The sequence below is a fragment of the Ruditapes philippinarum genome, unplaced genomic scaffold, assembly GCF_026571515.1.
Source record: "Ruditapes philippinarum isolate M1 unplaced genomic scaffold, ASM2657151v2 ctg2069_1_1_1_1, whole genome shotgun sequence".
Classification (NCBI taxonomy): domain Eukaryota; kingdom Metazoa; phylum Mollusca; class Bivalvia; order Venerida; family Veneridae; genus Ruditapes; species Ruditapes philippinarum.
The window spans coordinates 1-15,988 of NW_026857188.1; the positions used below are offsets into that span (position 1 = coordinate 1).

The 15,988-nt window shown below is 34.0% G+C and overlaps 2 protein-coding genes across 6 annotated transcripts; one reads left to right on the top strand and one right to left on the bottom strand.

The window, feature by feature from the left end:
* Positions 1-1,773: 1,773 nt before the first annotated feature.
* On the bottom strand, positions 1,774-11,075 carry LOC132749036 (uncharacterized; the record flags this gene model as incomplete). Its single annotated transcript, XM_060738710.1, is given in 10 exon segments — positions 1,774-2,068; positions 2,514-4,398; positions 4,829-5,135; positions 5,602-5,808; positions 6,299-6,356; positions 7,083-7,716; positions 8,067-8,272; positions 8,654-8,806; positions 9,066-9,241; positions 10,967-11,075. Coding segments are annotated over 9 exon segments (3,910 nt in total), but the record flags the coding sequence as incomplete, so codon positions are not given.
* Positions 11,076-11,146: 71 nt separating this feature from the next.
* Positions 11,147-15,829, top strand: LOC132749037 (uncharacterized). 5 transcript variants are annotated; one of them, XR_009628354.1, is made up of 4 exons: positions 11,147-11,280; positions 11,681-12,068; positions 12,526-13,956; positions 14,014-15,829. XR_009628354.1 is itself a non-coding variant. In XM_060738711.1 (3 exons), the coding sequence occupies exons 2-3, from the start codon at positions 11,786-11,788 to the stop codon at positions 12,642-12,644; spliced, it is 402 nt and encodes a 133-aa protein (XP_060594694.1). In that variant the 5' UTR covers positions 11,147-11,280; positions 11,681-11,785; the 3' UTR covers positions 12,645-15,829. The 5 variants fall into 5 exon arrangements, 2 of the variants coding, with proteins under 2 accessions (XP_060594694.1, XP_060594695.1); XR_009628352.1 differs by having other exon boundaries at positions 12,526-13,844; positions 13,901-15,829; XR_009628353.1 differs by having other exon boundaries at positions 12,526-13,844; positions 13,929-15,829.
* The last annotated feature ends 159 nt before the right edge of the window (positions 15,830-15,988 follow it).

A 15,988-nucleotide genomic window follows, 5' to 3' on the forward strand; every position in this document is an offset into this window, starting at 1 on the left:
TCATTATCATATGTCTATTTAAGCAATTATATACACATAAGTAACCATAGTTTATTTTTGCATTAATGATGTTAATATTTAACAGAGTATCAGGCATTTCATAAATTGGTAAAATGAATTGTTGAAAAAGAATACGTTCAAGAAACAGTGCTTAATAATTACAATATTTGGTTTGATAAGTTATGTACACATGAATATGGATGTCCTTTTTTTTTTGATGTCCTTTCTTGGTAAGAAGTAAAATAATTACAAGTATTTGTCTTGGTAAGTTATATTCACGTGAATATGGATGTCATTTTTTGGTAAGAAGTAAAGTAATTCTTGTGGATTTATGTAAAATTGTCTTATTTGTTTCCTGGACTACAGTATAAATTTTATTGATTCAGTTTCCATCTTCTTTGAAGCGTTGAATTAAAAATTTGTGTCTAAAATTTGATAATTTTTTTCAAGAATGTTTTTTTACGGGACTCCACTGAGGTTTTTTGATATGACAGGACTGGAAATAATTTTTCAAAGTTAATGTCCCATTTGATCCATGTCTAGACAAATCACTTTTATAAATTTCAGATATTTCATTCACTCTGTTTCTCCAGAATAATCATTTTTATGCTAAATATGACACAAAACTGAAAAGCTAGCAATGCTTTTCACTCAAATCGAGCAAAGAAATGTACAAAACTATGATTTTCTATTTATTTCTGTTTATAACTCTTAATTATCTTTTTGCATATCTTTCTGTTTTAAATTCCCCAGCTGACCTATGTTAAAGATATTCAAAATTTTATGTTTTTAGGCTTTTGGACCTCAGTGGAGTTCCTTTAAGTATGGCCTTTCTATTGTAGTCTCCGTTGCTTCATTAGCATTGTAATATTTTTATTGTTTCAACATGAGTTTGTCTATGTCCGTCCAGATTCAGTGTGTTCAATTAATATTTTATTTGTCCAGTCAAATTTTTTTGGGAAAAAAAATGTTGTTCCTTTTTTTGGATTGTTGTTGAAATTTGTTCCTAGGGTTCTCTTTTATCTTAATTTCTTAATCTATATTTCTCTATATGTTATCAGTGTAAGAGGTTAAAACTTGATAGGGCAGTTGTATACATAATACAAAGATATAAAACATGGACTGGAGTGGGGGGTGAAAGGAGGGTGATTGGGGAATTACATCACTAATGTCAAGAACTATGATATATATATTTATACCTCCAAAGATTGGAAGACGTGGAATTAAATAAATCACTGAAAACAAAGCACCTTAAACAATATTGCATCTTGTTACAGAATGTTTGTAGTATACAGTTATTGTAAACAATTAAAAAAAATAAATCATTTTTTTATTTATCCGTTTTGGCAAGAAGAAAAAGCAGTATAATAATTATACTAGTAAAAAAACCAGAACCTCCATGAAAGGAGATATTTCTTTTGTGAGGGAGCTATTCAGGTAGTTTACTGAATGTCGGTGGTTCTACCCAGGTGCCTCTGAACCTGAGGTTTTCGTCCACCACTAATACCACTAAAGGGATAAAAAACTATATGTCCTTAATAATACTTATGTTAGTGTGATTTTTAACCCAACAAAAATTGTTTACTATTCTGCTTTTGAAACTTTTTTTTTACAATTTTGTATGTTATTGTATAAAGTTATATATATTACAATAAAAAAATAAACATTTTACCTACATTACCAGCACCATTTTTATTAAGTCAGACATCAGAAACAGAACTATTTTTGGCCTTATCTTCATATTATACAAAAACAATGGTAAAAAGAACTTACTGTTTACAGGACTTTTCTCTAAAGATTGTTGAAGATTCCCTTTCGGAGTCTCTTTTGCTGGTGTTTTATCAACTACAATCCACTCCTGAACAACCTCCTGCTTTAATTGCTCTACACTTTGCTTTGTACCTTTAGGCACACCTACTGGGCCTCCACTAGCTCCTCCCACTGCACCAGTGGCCACGCCCTGTGCATCTGCTGCATTTATATTCTCTAAACCTGCTGCTGCTATATCAATCTGAGATTTATTCATTTTTTCAAACCTTTCTCGTGCAGCTTTCTTTTCCAGGTAAACCTGCAATGTTAATGTAAAACAAATCATCTTATTTTGTAATAAAAGAATAATTGATGGCACTTCTAGATTTAAAATGAAAAAAAAAGTGCCCACAAGGTAAACATTAGAATAATTATTAATCCAAGTATTGATGCTCATGTACTTGTTTGGGTTCTGCACCTAATATTTTAGTCATACATGAGCGGGCTGTTACAGGAAAATTTTATGTCTTAATTCTGAACCAGTTCTAACTGGTTCTGTATCAGCTACAACACTATTTCACCGACATCAATCTCCCTATGACCAGCAGTATAGAGCAAATGGAAGGTAACATACATAGTCCACAACAATAACAGGTTCAAACAAAACAAAGACTGATACTTGAATAAAAGTCACAAAGTTACAAAGGTCTGACAAATTATAATGATGACTCCTCAAAAAGGAATAAATAAAAAATGTCAATTACCTGATCTTGTTCTTCTTCTATCATTTTCCCAACATTTGAGGCTGCAGTGGCTACACTGTCTCCTGTAGCATCAGATACAGACTGGTTCACCTTTCCTGGTCTTCCACTCATTGTCTGGTACCCTGCACCTTTGTTCTGGTCTTCTATAAGCTGGTTCCCTGCATTTTCCTCAACAGACTGGTTTGCAATGTTTTGACTTATGGCCGGGTTTTCTGGTTCAAACTGCATGTGCTCATTCTGACTAATGAATTTATACTTTGTTTGTGTCTCTCCACAAACCCCACATATTTGTGTTCCAGGTTCCATGAAAACAGTGCAAAATTCACAAGTTTCTGTCACATTACCTCCCCCTTCATTATCTGCAGGCATATTTGGATCAATTCTTTTTGGATTATCCGAAGTTTTAAAGCATATTATACAGGCTTTAGTATCATAATTGTTCAAAAAGGTGCAATGCTCACATTGCCACATTGGAAGATCTGCGGTAGACTGACTTTTCTTCACCTGAACTTGGTTTCCAGCTAAAGGAAGTTGAAGATTTGGTTCTGAACCGCCTTTCTTAAAACCAATTAAATTTTCATTAGGAAAATCTTGGTTGGTTCCTTGTTGATTAGATAAATTTGGTGGGATAAAGATATTAGGATCAACTTCTGCATGGTTAGGTATTTTCTTGCCGAGACCAGATTCAACAGCATGAGGATTTGCATCGAAGACAAGCATTTTTTTAATGTCTTCAGATAAATCATCTCCAAGACTATTAATACGTAGCGGAGGACAATTCTCGTAGTTTGGTTCTCCAGAAGACTGCGTATTTTTCTGTAGCTGATGCGGACGATAGGTTGTAGTCACGGGACCAGCTGGTACCAAGCCTGATGAATTGACTGGTCTAGAGGAAGTGGTTACAGGAACCATCGGCTCCAAGGCAACAGGAGCTATGTATGCTTCAGAATTCAAAGGTGGATTATCATAGCTTCCAGTTTTGATCTGATTAAATCTTTGTTTAAGTAATTGAACTTCATTGCCTTTCATTTCCATTTCTTCCTGTTCTTTTTCCTTAAGAAGAAGCTCTAACTCTACTTGATACTTCTGAAGCTCATTAACCTCTTGAAGATGCTTTCTTTTCTTTCGGTTTAAGCGTTTATACTCTTCATCTTGGAAAAAGTTCGGATTTTGAAGAATAATTTCATTGATCTTCTCTTCCCACTCCTTCAGGTCATCTCTCAAGGTCATTAGATTTATCTCAAGTTTTGCATGCTGTTTTTCAAGGTCACCAATGGCTTTTATCTTAGGCAGTAACCGTGACCCTGAATTTGTTGAACTCACACTACTCATGCTAATATTCGAGGTGTCTGATGACTCTGACACCTTCGGTGAAGATATCGAATGTCGTACATTTTGGACTAAAACTGGAGCAGCAGACATTGTATTTGTACTAGATGACCTAGGTAAAGTTGCTGACCTAATATTATCTGCTCTTGGCACACTAGCAACTGCTGATGCAACTGGAGTCAGATATCCCTGCATAGACATCTGTGGTTGTTGTTGCTGCATAAATACATTTGGCAGGTAGCCAAGAGGATATTGCGCCACTTGACCTTGAACCAAATGTGGTGACATGGCATAAGGATGTTGTCCCTGTTGATAAACTCCACTAGAAACCGGATAGTGGATGCTTCCTGGCATGTGTCCCATGATGGTTGGTTGTCCATAAATATAACTGCCTTGTGTGTGGGAATTAGGATGTTCTGAATTTGGCGGGCTTGATACATTAATATTTGAACTTTGACCCATCGTCATGTATGGGCTGGATTTTGCATCATATTGAGCTTGGAAATTGTTGATATTTTGTGAACGTTGATCGTTGGGAGACTGCAGACTTAAAGACCTGAATGAGTACAGTTACAATAATTGTTAATACAGTTCCTTGATCATATCAAATTATTCAAATTTAACTGTATGATTCAAACATGATTATTTTGCAGTTCTTAAAATTATAGATAAGTAGTTGCAACCAAACACACAATAGGTAATGAGGAAAAACTGCATACTAATTGCAAGTCTGGAATATAAGCACCTGTTAACAACTTCTCATTTTAGTAATGTGAAGAAATTTAAGTGGATGTCTTGAGAAAAAAAGATAGCAGTGTCCTTGATAGGCTTCAAACCGAGGACCTGTAATTCATGAAGCTTGTGTCCTACAATTGGACTATTGCTCCCTACGAGGATATATGCTCAAAACACAAGCCAGGATCAATCCCACAATCTCTATGTTTAGAATCAACCATTACTAGACCAGGGCTACCTATAATACTTACATCTGCTGTGTCTGTGTATGACCTGGTAAATGGTACCCTTGTGTCTGCCTAGATGGTTGCTGGCCCTGTATATTATATCCTATCTGATCTGATCTTGATTGTTCCTGGCCCTGCATATTGTATTGAGGTGACTTTGATGGTTCCTGGCCCTGCATATTGTACTGGGGTGACTTGGTTGGTTCCTGGCCCTGCAAATTGTACCCTACTTGAGCTGTTCTAGAAGGTTCCTGGCTCTGTAAACTGTAACCTTGTTGAACCTGATGTGCTGGTTCCCGCTGCATTGTGTAAACTGACATTGGAGACCCTCCTGAAAAATATGTTCATTATTGTTTCAAACAATTTAAATCATTGACTGCATTATGAGTCACATTTCTTTGAGTTTTTTCTTTAACACATTTGGGCCATGTTAAGTGACAAAACGTATATTAAGATTAAAATCTTAAATATCATAAAAATGTTAATAAAACAAAAGCACCACAGTCCTAACACAAGTCTGTTAAAAGAAAAACACTTTTGACAAAAATTCTAAGTTACAAAGGGTCTTAACTCTAAAATATTATAGCTTTTAGAATTATACCCCTTGTCTTAACTCTTGTAATGGCAAGCAATTATTACAAGTTTAACAATATTTATATTGATACCTTTACAATTGTTTAAGTAAGCCTACATTAAAGTATTTGCACGACGACAACACTGCTGCGATTATTATAGCTTGACTTCTTCATCGAAACAGACAAGCTTAAAAGTAACAAATAGAATAAAAATGTATATACCTTGCATTCTAGGGTCTGACATTTTGCTTTGTTCAGATGAACAAGATGGTTGTCTTCCATCATCAAGTGTTGGGTGTATATATTCTAATTTATGATTCTGACGTTTTGGATGGTTATGCCATTTTACATCACAATCTTTACACAGCTGTTTGTTATCACATACTTTACATATAACCACCGCATGGTTGTCACCACATATATCACAGGCTGAAATATAGATATAATTATATACTTATTTTTTAAGAGTCCAAAAAGTTCATATCAAATCCATATTGTACCCCATATTGCCTCGTTTTCAGTTCAAAATATTTTCATCAAATGCATATTGTACTCCATCTAGCCTATTTTTTATATTTTTGAGAGTCCAACAATCCAAATCAAATCCTTATTGAATTTGAAGTAACAAAGTTCTATTGAAATGTCAAAATTTGATGGTGTGAACAAAGAGGTCATTAAACATGGTTAAGAACAATACTGATTCTATTGGTCTCGTACACAACTGCAAAACCTATATTAGACTTGGCTTGCTCCACGTCCAATATAGTTTTGACAGTTGTATATTTGTCCAATAGAATTCAGTATTGTACTCAACAATGTACAATTTAGCCAAAAGAAAAATATCAAACAAATTATGGTTAAATATGGGAATGCATTAACATTAAAACCATAGAAAGTGTAATTTATGTGACATACTTACCTATACTTGGAATCTTTGATTCAACCTCAATCTTTCCTTCTGATGGTCCCTCAGTATTCTGAAAAGTTGACATATATTTTTATATCTTACCATTTTAGGTAAAAGTACAGTACTGCATTTTTATTCTATACTTTTAGATGCAAAACTAAAATTCATCACATCCATGTACAAGTGATTTTTTAATCATTTGAAAGCAGTGAAATAGTAAATAAAGGTTTCTGTTCTGTAGAATTAGAAATGTAGCAAATTAAAATCAGAAAAAATGGAATTTATTTCATATGAGAAAGTGTTATTTGGCAATATTTTTTGCAATGTTTCAAAGCAAAGCATGACAAACAAGCAGAAGATCAGAAGGAAATTTGTAACTTTCAATCAATTATCTCATTTAACTCCATCCTGTGGTTAACCGTTACATATAAGAGTGCTATTTCCACTTGGGACTTCTTTATATTTTGGTTAGGTTTTATGTTGCAACAACAATGTACAGATCATATGCCTATTTTCAAATTGTACTGGTGGAGGAAGACCTTAGGTGCCATTCTGTGCATTATTTCAGGCACAGACAGGCACCCTAGTAGAACAACAGACATTTTGTAAGCTGGTTTGATAGCTTCCTTACATGAAATAATATGAAAGTTCCTGTAGGTATTCAAACCCACAACAGTAAGGGCCATGTGGTTTGAAGTAAACAACCTTAAACATTTTCTGGTGCTTACACTACATGAATTACAAAAACATTTGTTCATTGACACAAGCCAAATAAACTGTAATTTCTATTACAAACCTGCATCCCCCCTTGATCTGCCATCTGTCTTTGTTGCATCTGCTGGTACTGTTGGTTAGACTGCAAACTGTTGTTACCTTGAATGCTTCTACTTTCACTCTGACCTTGACCTTGGATATTAAATTCACCTTGACCTTGCTGGTAAGAATCAGCTAAATGTCTTTGATCAGGCACATTTCTACCTAAGATGTAACCTTGACCTGGAAAGTCTGTAGGACCAAGATGCTGATGACCTTGAATATTACTTTGAAGGTCAACTATCCCCATTTCACCTTGAACTCCTTGTTCATTTTGGTAAGTAACTTGGGGGTAGTTAGTGGCCCTTTGTGGTATTTGATTGGCATTTGGATATGGTTGTCTAACTTCTGGCCCTAATGGCAAATTAGGTTCGGCATACTGAGATGGTTGTGTAAAGTTTGAGCTGGTGGTTTTTGGTCTGGTTCCCATGTTGTCTTGGACAGAAGACTGTGAGAATGTTTGCTGCATTAGGCCTGAACCTGGTTGCACTAATGGTGCAGGAATACTTGGTTGGGACTGGCTCTGTACAAATTCTGAGCCAGGAATTACATTTTGCATTCCCTGCTGGGAACCAACTGTATTCTCTGCAGTTGTTATATCACTCTGTAAGGATGACCTGAGAAGAAGAAAAAACAACATTGTTTAAATCAATGCATAGTAACAAGGCCTGTAACAGTACTAAAGAAATATTGTTACAATGCCTGTAACAGAACTAAAGAAATCTATATCTGCAAGAAAGTAAAATATTATCAAAAGCATGGTTTGTATACCACATGAAATTAAGAAACAGATTGAACTATTTTCCTATATTAAACCCATAAGATACAGACTCGTATAACAGTCTTATCACTTCACTTCCTAGAACCAACAGTTATCAAGACTATTTAGATAAGTATGTATTTATAAGACATATAAAACATTAGACACAAAATTGTGAAAATAATCAAATCATAATCCAAATCTTACATAAGCTGTGGTGTAAGATATCGTTCAATAATTTCTGGTTTTGGATGATTCCCTTCTAAGAATGTCTCTAGTTCTTTACGTCCCTCAACCAGATCGACAAGCAAATGAAGGATACGATCAGGATTCGGCTCAGCACCATCCGGAAACGCTACACCGTCAGGCCGATTTTCAGTATATCCCATCAAGTGCATTATGTACTTTCCACCCTGAAATACAGAGACCGTGTAATGATCATTTAATCCAAGTCTATTATAAATTAGACCGTCACTCACTGATGCAGGGTCATATCACACAAGGGAAGCTATCCAGTGAGCAAAATGACCGTGTGTGGTTCTACTTGGCTGTGCTCTCGTGATTGAAATACAGGATTGAAGGGCACCTGTGGTCTGTCTTCAACAGGACTGATGAAATGTCATTGTATGGTGGTGTATCAAATTTTACAAGAAAAACAAATTTAAGTCCATTCTTAAATTATTTGATTCATTTGTTGCAAAATTTACAAATCAACACACATTTCATAAGCAACAAGTACTATGATAATTCTAATCAAGCAACATGTACTTGGATAACTTATTTAAGCAACATACCTTTATAGCATTAACCCTCTCACGGAAAATATTGTTACTGTATTTTATATGTCGCCACATGTTTGAGCGCTGTTCCGTCGGCTTCATTAAATGTCGAGCATACTTCTCCAATATACTCATAGCTTGCATCAATTTCTTCAGAGTTACTGCAGACTGTCAAAATTCAAAATGTTAAAATTAAAATGCAACAAATTATAATAATGAATAAAAATTAATATAAGTTTCTATTGGTCAATTCATATCGTGCTTGAAACATTAAATTGTTAATTGTTAAATAAACAGAGTAAATTAAAGGGTTGTTGAAAAGTTATATCTCAACTACTTTCAAGCACATTCATTCTATTTCTATTACAAACTTCACAAAATAACCTACTTAGACATAATAACTGACTATTTCTAAAGTATGATTTACCTCGGCATTGTTTGACAACAGTTCACAAAAATCTACAGCCTGGAACTTGGCATTCAGTGGTACATCAGCATACAACAAGTCTGTCAATGCTTGACTGGAGTCAGTACCATTCATGATAGCCACAGCTAAAGCTGTTCTGTATCTAGGTATATCTTGTTCCGACATCTTTGATAAATCTATCAATTGAAACATCTTTGATAAACAATATTAGAAATAAAACTTACAAGAATAAAGAATTTAAGAAACAAAATAAAACACTTGTTTTTGTACAAATAAGTTGACCTGCATGTTGTTGTTGTTTTTTATCTATTACCCAAACAGTGGTTTTTCTCACTTAATTGGGAGCCTTTTAATTTTGGGAAGAATTATCCCAAAAATTGCTTATTTTGGAAGTGAAAAAGCTGGTGTAAGCTCAGATTTTTGGGAAAGTGCATGATTTTAAAGAAAATTTCCATTGGGAAAGGGCCTTTTATAAACCTCTATTACACAAGGTGAAAAATCACTGCCAAACATTAAAATGTCACTCTTCATAAAAAAAAATTGAAATACCAGAGATTCAAACACTGTTTTTATGGGCATGTATGAAAAAAGTATTTTTAACATCACAGCTAAAACATCAGAGCATGATGTTAAAAAGTATCCTTTAAGCTGAAACCTTTATGGCTTGATGCCATTTAAATAAACTGTTAAATTTGTGACAGATGCTGTCAATAAAAGAGTGAGTTAACTTTCTCCACTAATATTTGAAAGGAGGAGTTTTGTTCAGTTCACCAGAGGTGAGTCTCTTTCCACTTCTTTAATCCATGTTGGTGTGATTACTAGCTTAGACACGGGTAAAAGCTGCAGCTGGAAATTTAGGGTGAAACATGTTCAATGCTAGCTGCACTGAACTGATCTGGGATAGGGAGTAGGGCAATTGCAGGGGGTAGGACTAAGGTGGTTCCAATGGTATACAGTCCTGGGAAAGAATGAGAATTTATAATAGTCTAAGATTGTTGTGGATACCCTATAACACACTGAGGGGATGGCCATGGAGGGATTTTCTGGGTGTCACATATTCTTTGATGGGGATAGCAACCAGACCATGTTGAATCTTGTAGAAAAGAAATAACCTAGAGTCTATACGACTGAGTTCCAGTTTTCAAAGCTTAAGGGAGTGAAGCATGTCTAGATCTGAGATGCTAGAGGTCTGACCATAATCAAGCTTGATCAATTGGGCTGCTTTTCTTTGAACATTTCAGTGTGATTTCTTAGTATTTTGGTGAGGGGAGACCATACTAATCAGAACCATTTTCAAGCTGGGTTCTGACTTACATCTGTTAAGCAACAGACTTACTGGCTTGCTTTCTTGACTGTCCTGTTTATATGGGCATCCTGATATATCCACGTCTGTGTATTTAGCCTAGGTAACCAATAAGTCAAACGTGGAATAGAAAATGGCAGGGTGACCTTTTATAAAACTTTTAATGAACAAGTTTCCTTTATGTCCAGACTAAAGAAGAAATAATGATTTTGTAGGAGCCAGAGGAAGTTGGTGATTTTGACAAAAGTGCACCAAATTAAACTACATATTGACACTCTTCAGATCATGAAGATAGCCTAAACATGTACATTGGTAGTAATAGTTTCCTGTCAGACACTTTAATTCTACAAGCAAAGTAAGTTAAAATACTGATATGATCTCAACGATTGCCAAAACCGAGGTCTTTTCCTCATATGACTCACACCTCAAAATTTGACCTCGGAACCACAAAATTTGTGATTATCTTTGAGTCGGTATCAAACTAATCAAGTCTTATAATTAAATTAAGAAGACCTTAACTTTTATTCACTGAGAAAAATCCTAATAAATTGTGGTCAATATCACTAAAAAACAAAATAACAAAGACCAACTTTCTTACCAAATTTTGGAGTAGTCACAGTTACTTTAGTGGTTCACCGCCAGAGGGAGCACCAAATAAAACTGCGCAGCCAATAGAAACATGCGTATACATGTCGGAAAAACCCATATTCTAAATTTAGATTGTCACTGAATTTAGTTTATTTATAGAACTATTTACCTGTCCGGTAGGTGTCACTCTGTGTATTTCCGGTTTACAGGTGTATAGTTGATTTTTATTGTCGAATTTTTAAACAAATCAAATATTTGAAATTACTTACGTTCTTAAAACACGAAAATGTGACAGAGATACACGATTCATCTTATATGATTGTGGTAAGTCGATTTTTCAAAAATTAAGTCATAATAAATGCGTTTATTTAGCAAACTCGAGTTCATTTTCTTCAAATGATCGGTAAGTAAAATTGTTATGTTCTTTTGTTTTATCGGTTTTGATTATGAATGTTTTAATGAAAACTTTTTTTACCAACGTTTATACAGTGATAATTTAATAAGAATAAATGGTGAATACATGTATAATTGTTTACATATACAGAATTTATTTTAGTAGGTATTATAATTATATGTAGGAATTATATGCCATGAATAAGCTTATACCAGAAGCAACTGTTTAAAGTTTTGAGCAAACAACGACTTGCTCCTGACAGGGTTTTAATTAATCACATTCTTTAACGTGATGCCCTATTTTGAAATAATCATATGTTTTTCATTTCAGTTGACAAGAAATTACAATTTGATAAATAATGTTAAAAGAAAGACATATATGTATATGGTCTTGTGTTATGTGATGTAAGAATATTACAGAGGTAATCTTAGGAAAATGGTTCAGACCTCAGATATTGAAGAGGTGAGTTCCTCGGCATCCACGCCTGCTTTATCAACTCCTAAACGTGATATAACAGATAAATCTCCCGCTGACAATGATTACACGAATTATCCCACAGAGTCAGTAGCCGCAGTAACTATAGCTGTATTAGCTGTGGTCATTGTCTTAACTATGGTGCTTGTGTTCCGTGCTTTAAGAAAAAGGCAGCGAGCTAGACAGGGGGAGCAATTTGGCGAGGGACACATTCCTACTATTACTACAGGAGTTATGGGAACTGGTAAGTTAAAGTTTACAGTTTTCATATACAATGATCTTAAGGTACAAGCCGATAAACTGCCTCTAAAAGTTTTGTTATACATGTACATAAACGATTTGGAAGTTTGCAGTTCCAGCAAGAAAATGTTTTTAAATTTAGTGTTTGCAAATATTTTCTAGCTCCAGATGTATTTATAAGCATAAAATGAAGCCAATCTCAGTGCATTAATTCTAGAATAAAATAGAGACTACGGTCTTTGAGCATTTTAATATAAGAAAATACTGTATTATTCATTTAAATACTAGCAATGGAAAGTTGAAAATTAAAAAATAACAAGTCAGTTGTACAATATGCATTGGTTATAATAAAGATCTGCAGGAATAAGCAGTGTGGTGCCACTATAACACAAATTAGATTTTTTAGACATATTTTTAAAGTTTTTCTATTTTTATGATTGTATTATATTTCTATATTTCAGGTGCTTCAGCTTATGCTAGCTCATTAGACTCAGTACCTGTCCGTGGACAGATTAGATGGGAATCTATAAATCCTTCATCAGGGGCAGATAACTCTTCTCAGCAGCAGCCACAAAGATGACAGCCTATCTGTATTGTGTTGACTGACATACCACACCAGTGTTTAGTTCATGCCATTCTGTTGCAGTCTTATTTATGTTCTCTGTAATAAGAGCTAAAAGGTTTCAGTTTTTACATCACTCAATTATTTGTTAGTACTGTAATGTCCAATTACTGACTGATACTCCTCTATCATATGATATTACCATGCTATTATCAAAGCTCTAGATGCGTTAAATACATGAGGTGATATGTATACATAATTTGATTGATATATTGATGAATTCTTGTTTGCACTTTATTAGGGCTTCAGAAATAATGGTCAGAATTAGAGGATATTGAGTCACATAGTTGTTTAGCTGCTCTCATTTCTATATTTGATATTTTGTTGTTAATTTACATTTAGCATAGAGAGATATATTGGAGCAGTAATCTTGCCTTTTTGTTGTGATGGTTTTAAATCTCATATTATGTCTGTGTCTCTTGGGCACCTGTCTGTGTCTAGTTATAAAACCCCAGCCAACATAAAAAAACAATCATACAGCCAGGGATCAGTTTTGAAATTATCGAATTTTTTTTTTGTTTTTTGTTTTGGACAAAATATTGAACCTGTACTGCCAATGACAAGACTGTTTTTTGTTTTTGATGCACCTGATCATTGCAATATGAGGCCACTTTTCAGGCCAAATATTTCGCCTTGAAATAATTTTTGAATGTGCATGCAACTGGTACATTTGTATAATTGCCTCATCATGAATACAGTATACACAGGCATGTTAAGTATGTTAAGAGATTATATTATTGTGTACATATAAAATGTGAATATTTCCTGACTCCTGTGATTTGTTAAGTGCTGATTGTTATCAATGACTTTATTGCCTGTAAACTCAAACTTAGATTACAATAGATTCATTCATATGTGTATAAATTATTTGTAATATGAAAAATGTGGGATTACTTTTGAAGGTTGGACAATGGTGAGAGATGATCAACTTGAAGGTCATTTTAAGTGTTTGTCAATGTGAAGGTCATCTTGAGGTCAGTAAATATGAAGGTCATCATGAAAGTTTGTCAATGTGAAGGTCATATTGAGGTTAAGTCAATGTGAAGGTCATATTGAGGTTAAGTCAATGTGAAGGTCATATTGAGGTTTAGTCAATGTGAAGGTCATATTAAGGTTTAGTCAATGTGAAGGTTATATTGAGGTTTAGCTAATGTGAAGGTCATATTGAGGTTTGTCAATGTGAAGGTCATATTGAGGTTTAGTTCAATGTGAAGGTCATATTGAGGTTTAGTTAATGTGAAGGTCATATTGAGGTTTAGTTAATGTGAAGGTCATATTGAGGTTTAGTTCAATGTGAAGGTCATATTGAGGTTTAGTCAATGTAAAGGTCATATTGAGATTTAGTCAATGTGAAGGTCATATTGAGGTTTGGTCAATGTGAAGGTCATATTAAGGTTTAGTAAATGTGACCTTCACACTGTACGTTAATGCCCCAGAGCTGGTTATGTACAGGACTTGAAGGAGGAGAAGAATTCAAGAAGGTCATATTGAGAGTCAGTCAATGCGAAGGCCATATTATGGATAATCAATGTGTATGCCATATTGAGGTTTGGTTAATGTGAAGGTCAGATTAAGGGTTGGTCAATTTGAAGGTCACATTGAGGTTTGGTCAATTTGGAGGTCATATGGAGGTCTAGTCAATCACAGTGAAGGTAACTTTGAGGGTTGGTCTAATGTGTTGATCAATTTGGAGGTTACACTGAGGTTATGGGAATGTTAAGGTCATTTTCAGGGTTAGTTGATATGAATGAAATTTTTAAGTTTTGTCAATGTAGAGGTCATCATAAGGGTTGGTTGAATATGAAGGACATTATGAATTTGATTAATTTGTTACTTCTAGGGTTGCTAATAAAGTCATAATGAGAAAACAATTTACAGATCATGAGGGTTTGTAAAGGTCAACATAAGGATTAGTCAGTGTGAAGGTCATCATGAGGGTTGCCTGTTGGTAAATGTAAAAGTCATTTGGAAACTTCATATCAACACTGTTATAGCTGACAATACATAATTATAAACATGTGTAGAGAATGGTTGGTAGAAGTTATACTTTATTATAATAATATGGCCATATGAATTTGATAATCATCCACAGCTTAAAAATATAATACGCATAATATCAGAAATCAATGGACCAGTGTAAGCTTAAGTTCTTACAGTGTAATGATGTACTACATGTATTTGTTTCATGTGTCAGATTCTTTAAATACTACAAAATCAGTCATTAATGACATACAAAATGTAAATTATTTCTTTTATTGTAAAATTTTTACTTTTCTTAAAACCTTAGTAATTATAATTATGATGTTTTAACAATCAAACATTGTTGTATCTTAGTCAAGGGACTTATAAACAAATTACATTTGACCTGAATTGCTTACACTTCTTCCAATCAATTTCTGTACTGTTCTTAATTGTTAATCTATGTGCTTGATTTTATCAATAATCATTGATTATTACATTATTTCTGAAAATTTCAAAGTCATTTCAAATGTTCAATAGAAGAGTGAATGATAACTTTTCAAACTTGAAGAACATGGTGTTCTTATTGTTGTTTAACCCAGTCACTGGCATTGTTAAGGTCATAAGAATGGCAATGACACTGACTTGACTTTAATCTCTATTTATTTACATAATTTTATCATTCATAATAATTATGTTATATAGATATAAGTATCTTAAAACTTCACATATCAGACTATAGTTCTTTGCTCATTCCACTTCTATATGTTAAAAAGTGTGATATACCATAACCAGAGCTAGCTAGGGACCAATACAAATTAATAAGTGGAATCTTAGCCCTTAAACCATATTAGAACCATAGACAGAGACCAATATGGGAACCCAGCTGAGAGACCAATATTGGAATCTGAGATTATCACCAATGTTGGAATTTGAGACAAACACCAATGTTGGAATCTTTTAAGCCAGAGACTTATATATTGGAATCTTTAAGCCAGAAACAAATATTGGAATCTTAGCCAGAGACCTATATTGAAATCTGACCCAGAGACCAATATTGGATCTTAGCCAGAGACCAATATTGGAAACAATACGGAAGTGTAAGTCAGAGACCAATATGAAACACAAATTTGATAGCAGGTATATCATAATTTATGATCTGATTTAGAAGTGGGATTATTTGTTTATATTTAAAATGAAAATCAGGGTATGGAACTATATTATGCAGGTATAAAAGTTGCCACGAACTCTGATCAAATAGTTGGAATATCAGAAACTAATTGATATTGGAATAGTAGAAACAATATTGTAATCTTACCAGAGACAATATGTATTACAATATT

Excerpts from the sequence above, each read along its gene's own strand:
- LOC132749037 (XM_060738711.1), top strand. The coding sequence starts at position 11,786 with ATGGTTCAGACCTCAGATATTGAAGAGGTGAGTTCCTCGGCATCCACG. Across the intron at positions 12,069-12,525 it reads TACAGGAGTTATGGGAACTG|GTGCTTCAGCTTATGCTAGC; the intron begins GTAAGTTAAAGT and ends TCTATATTTCAG.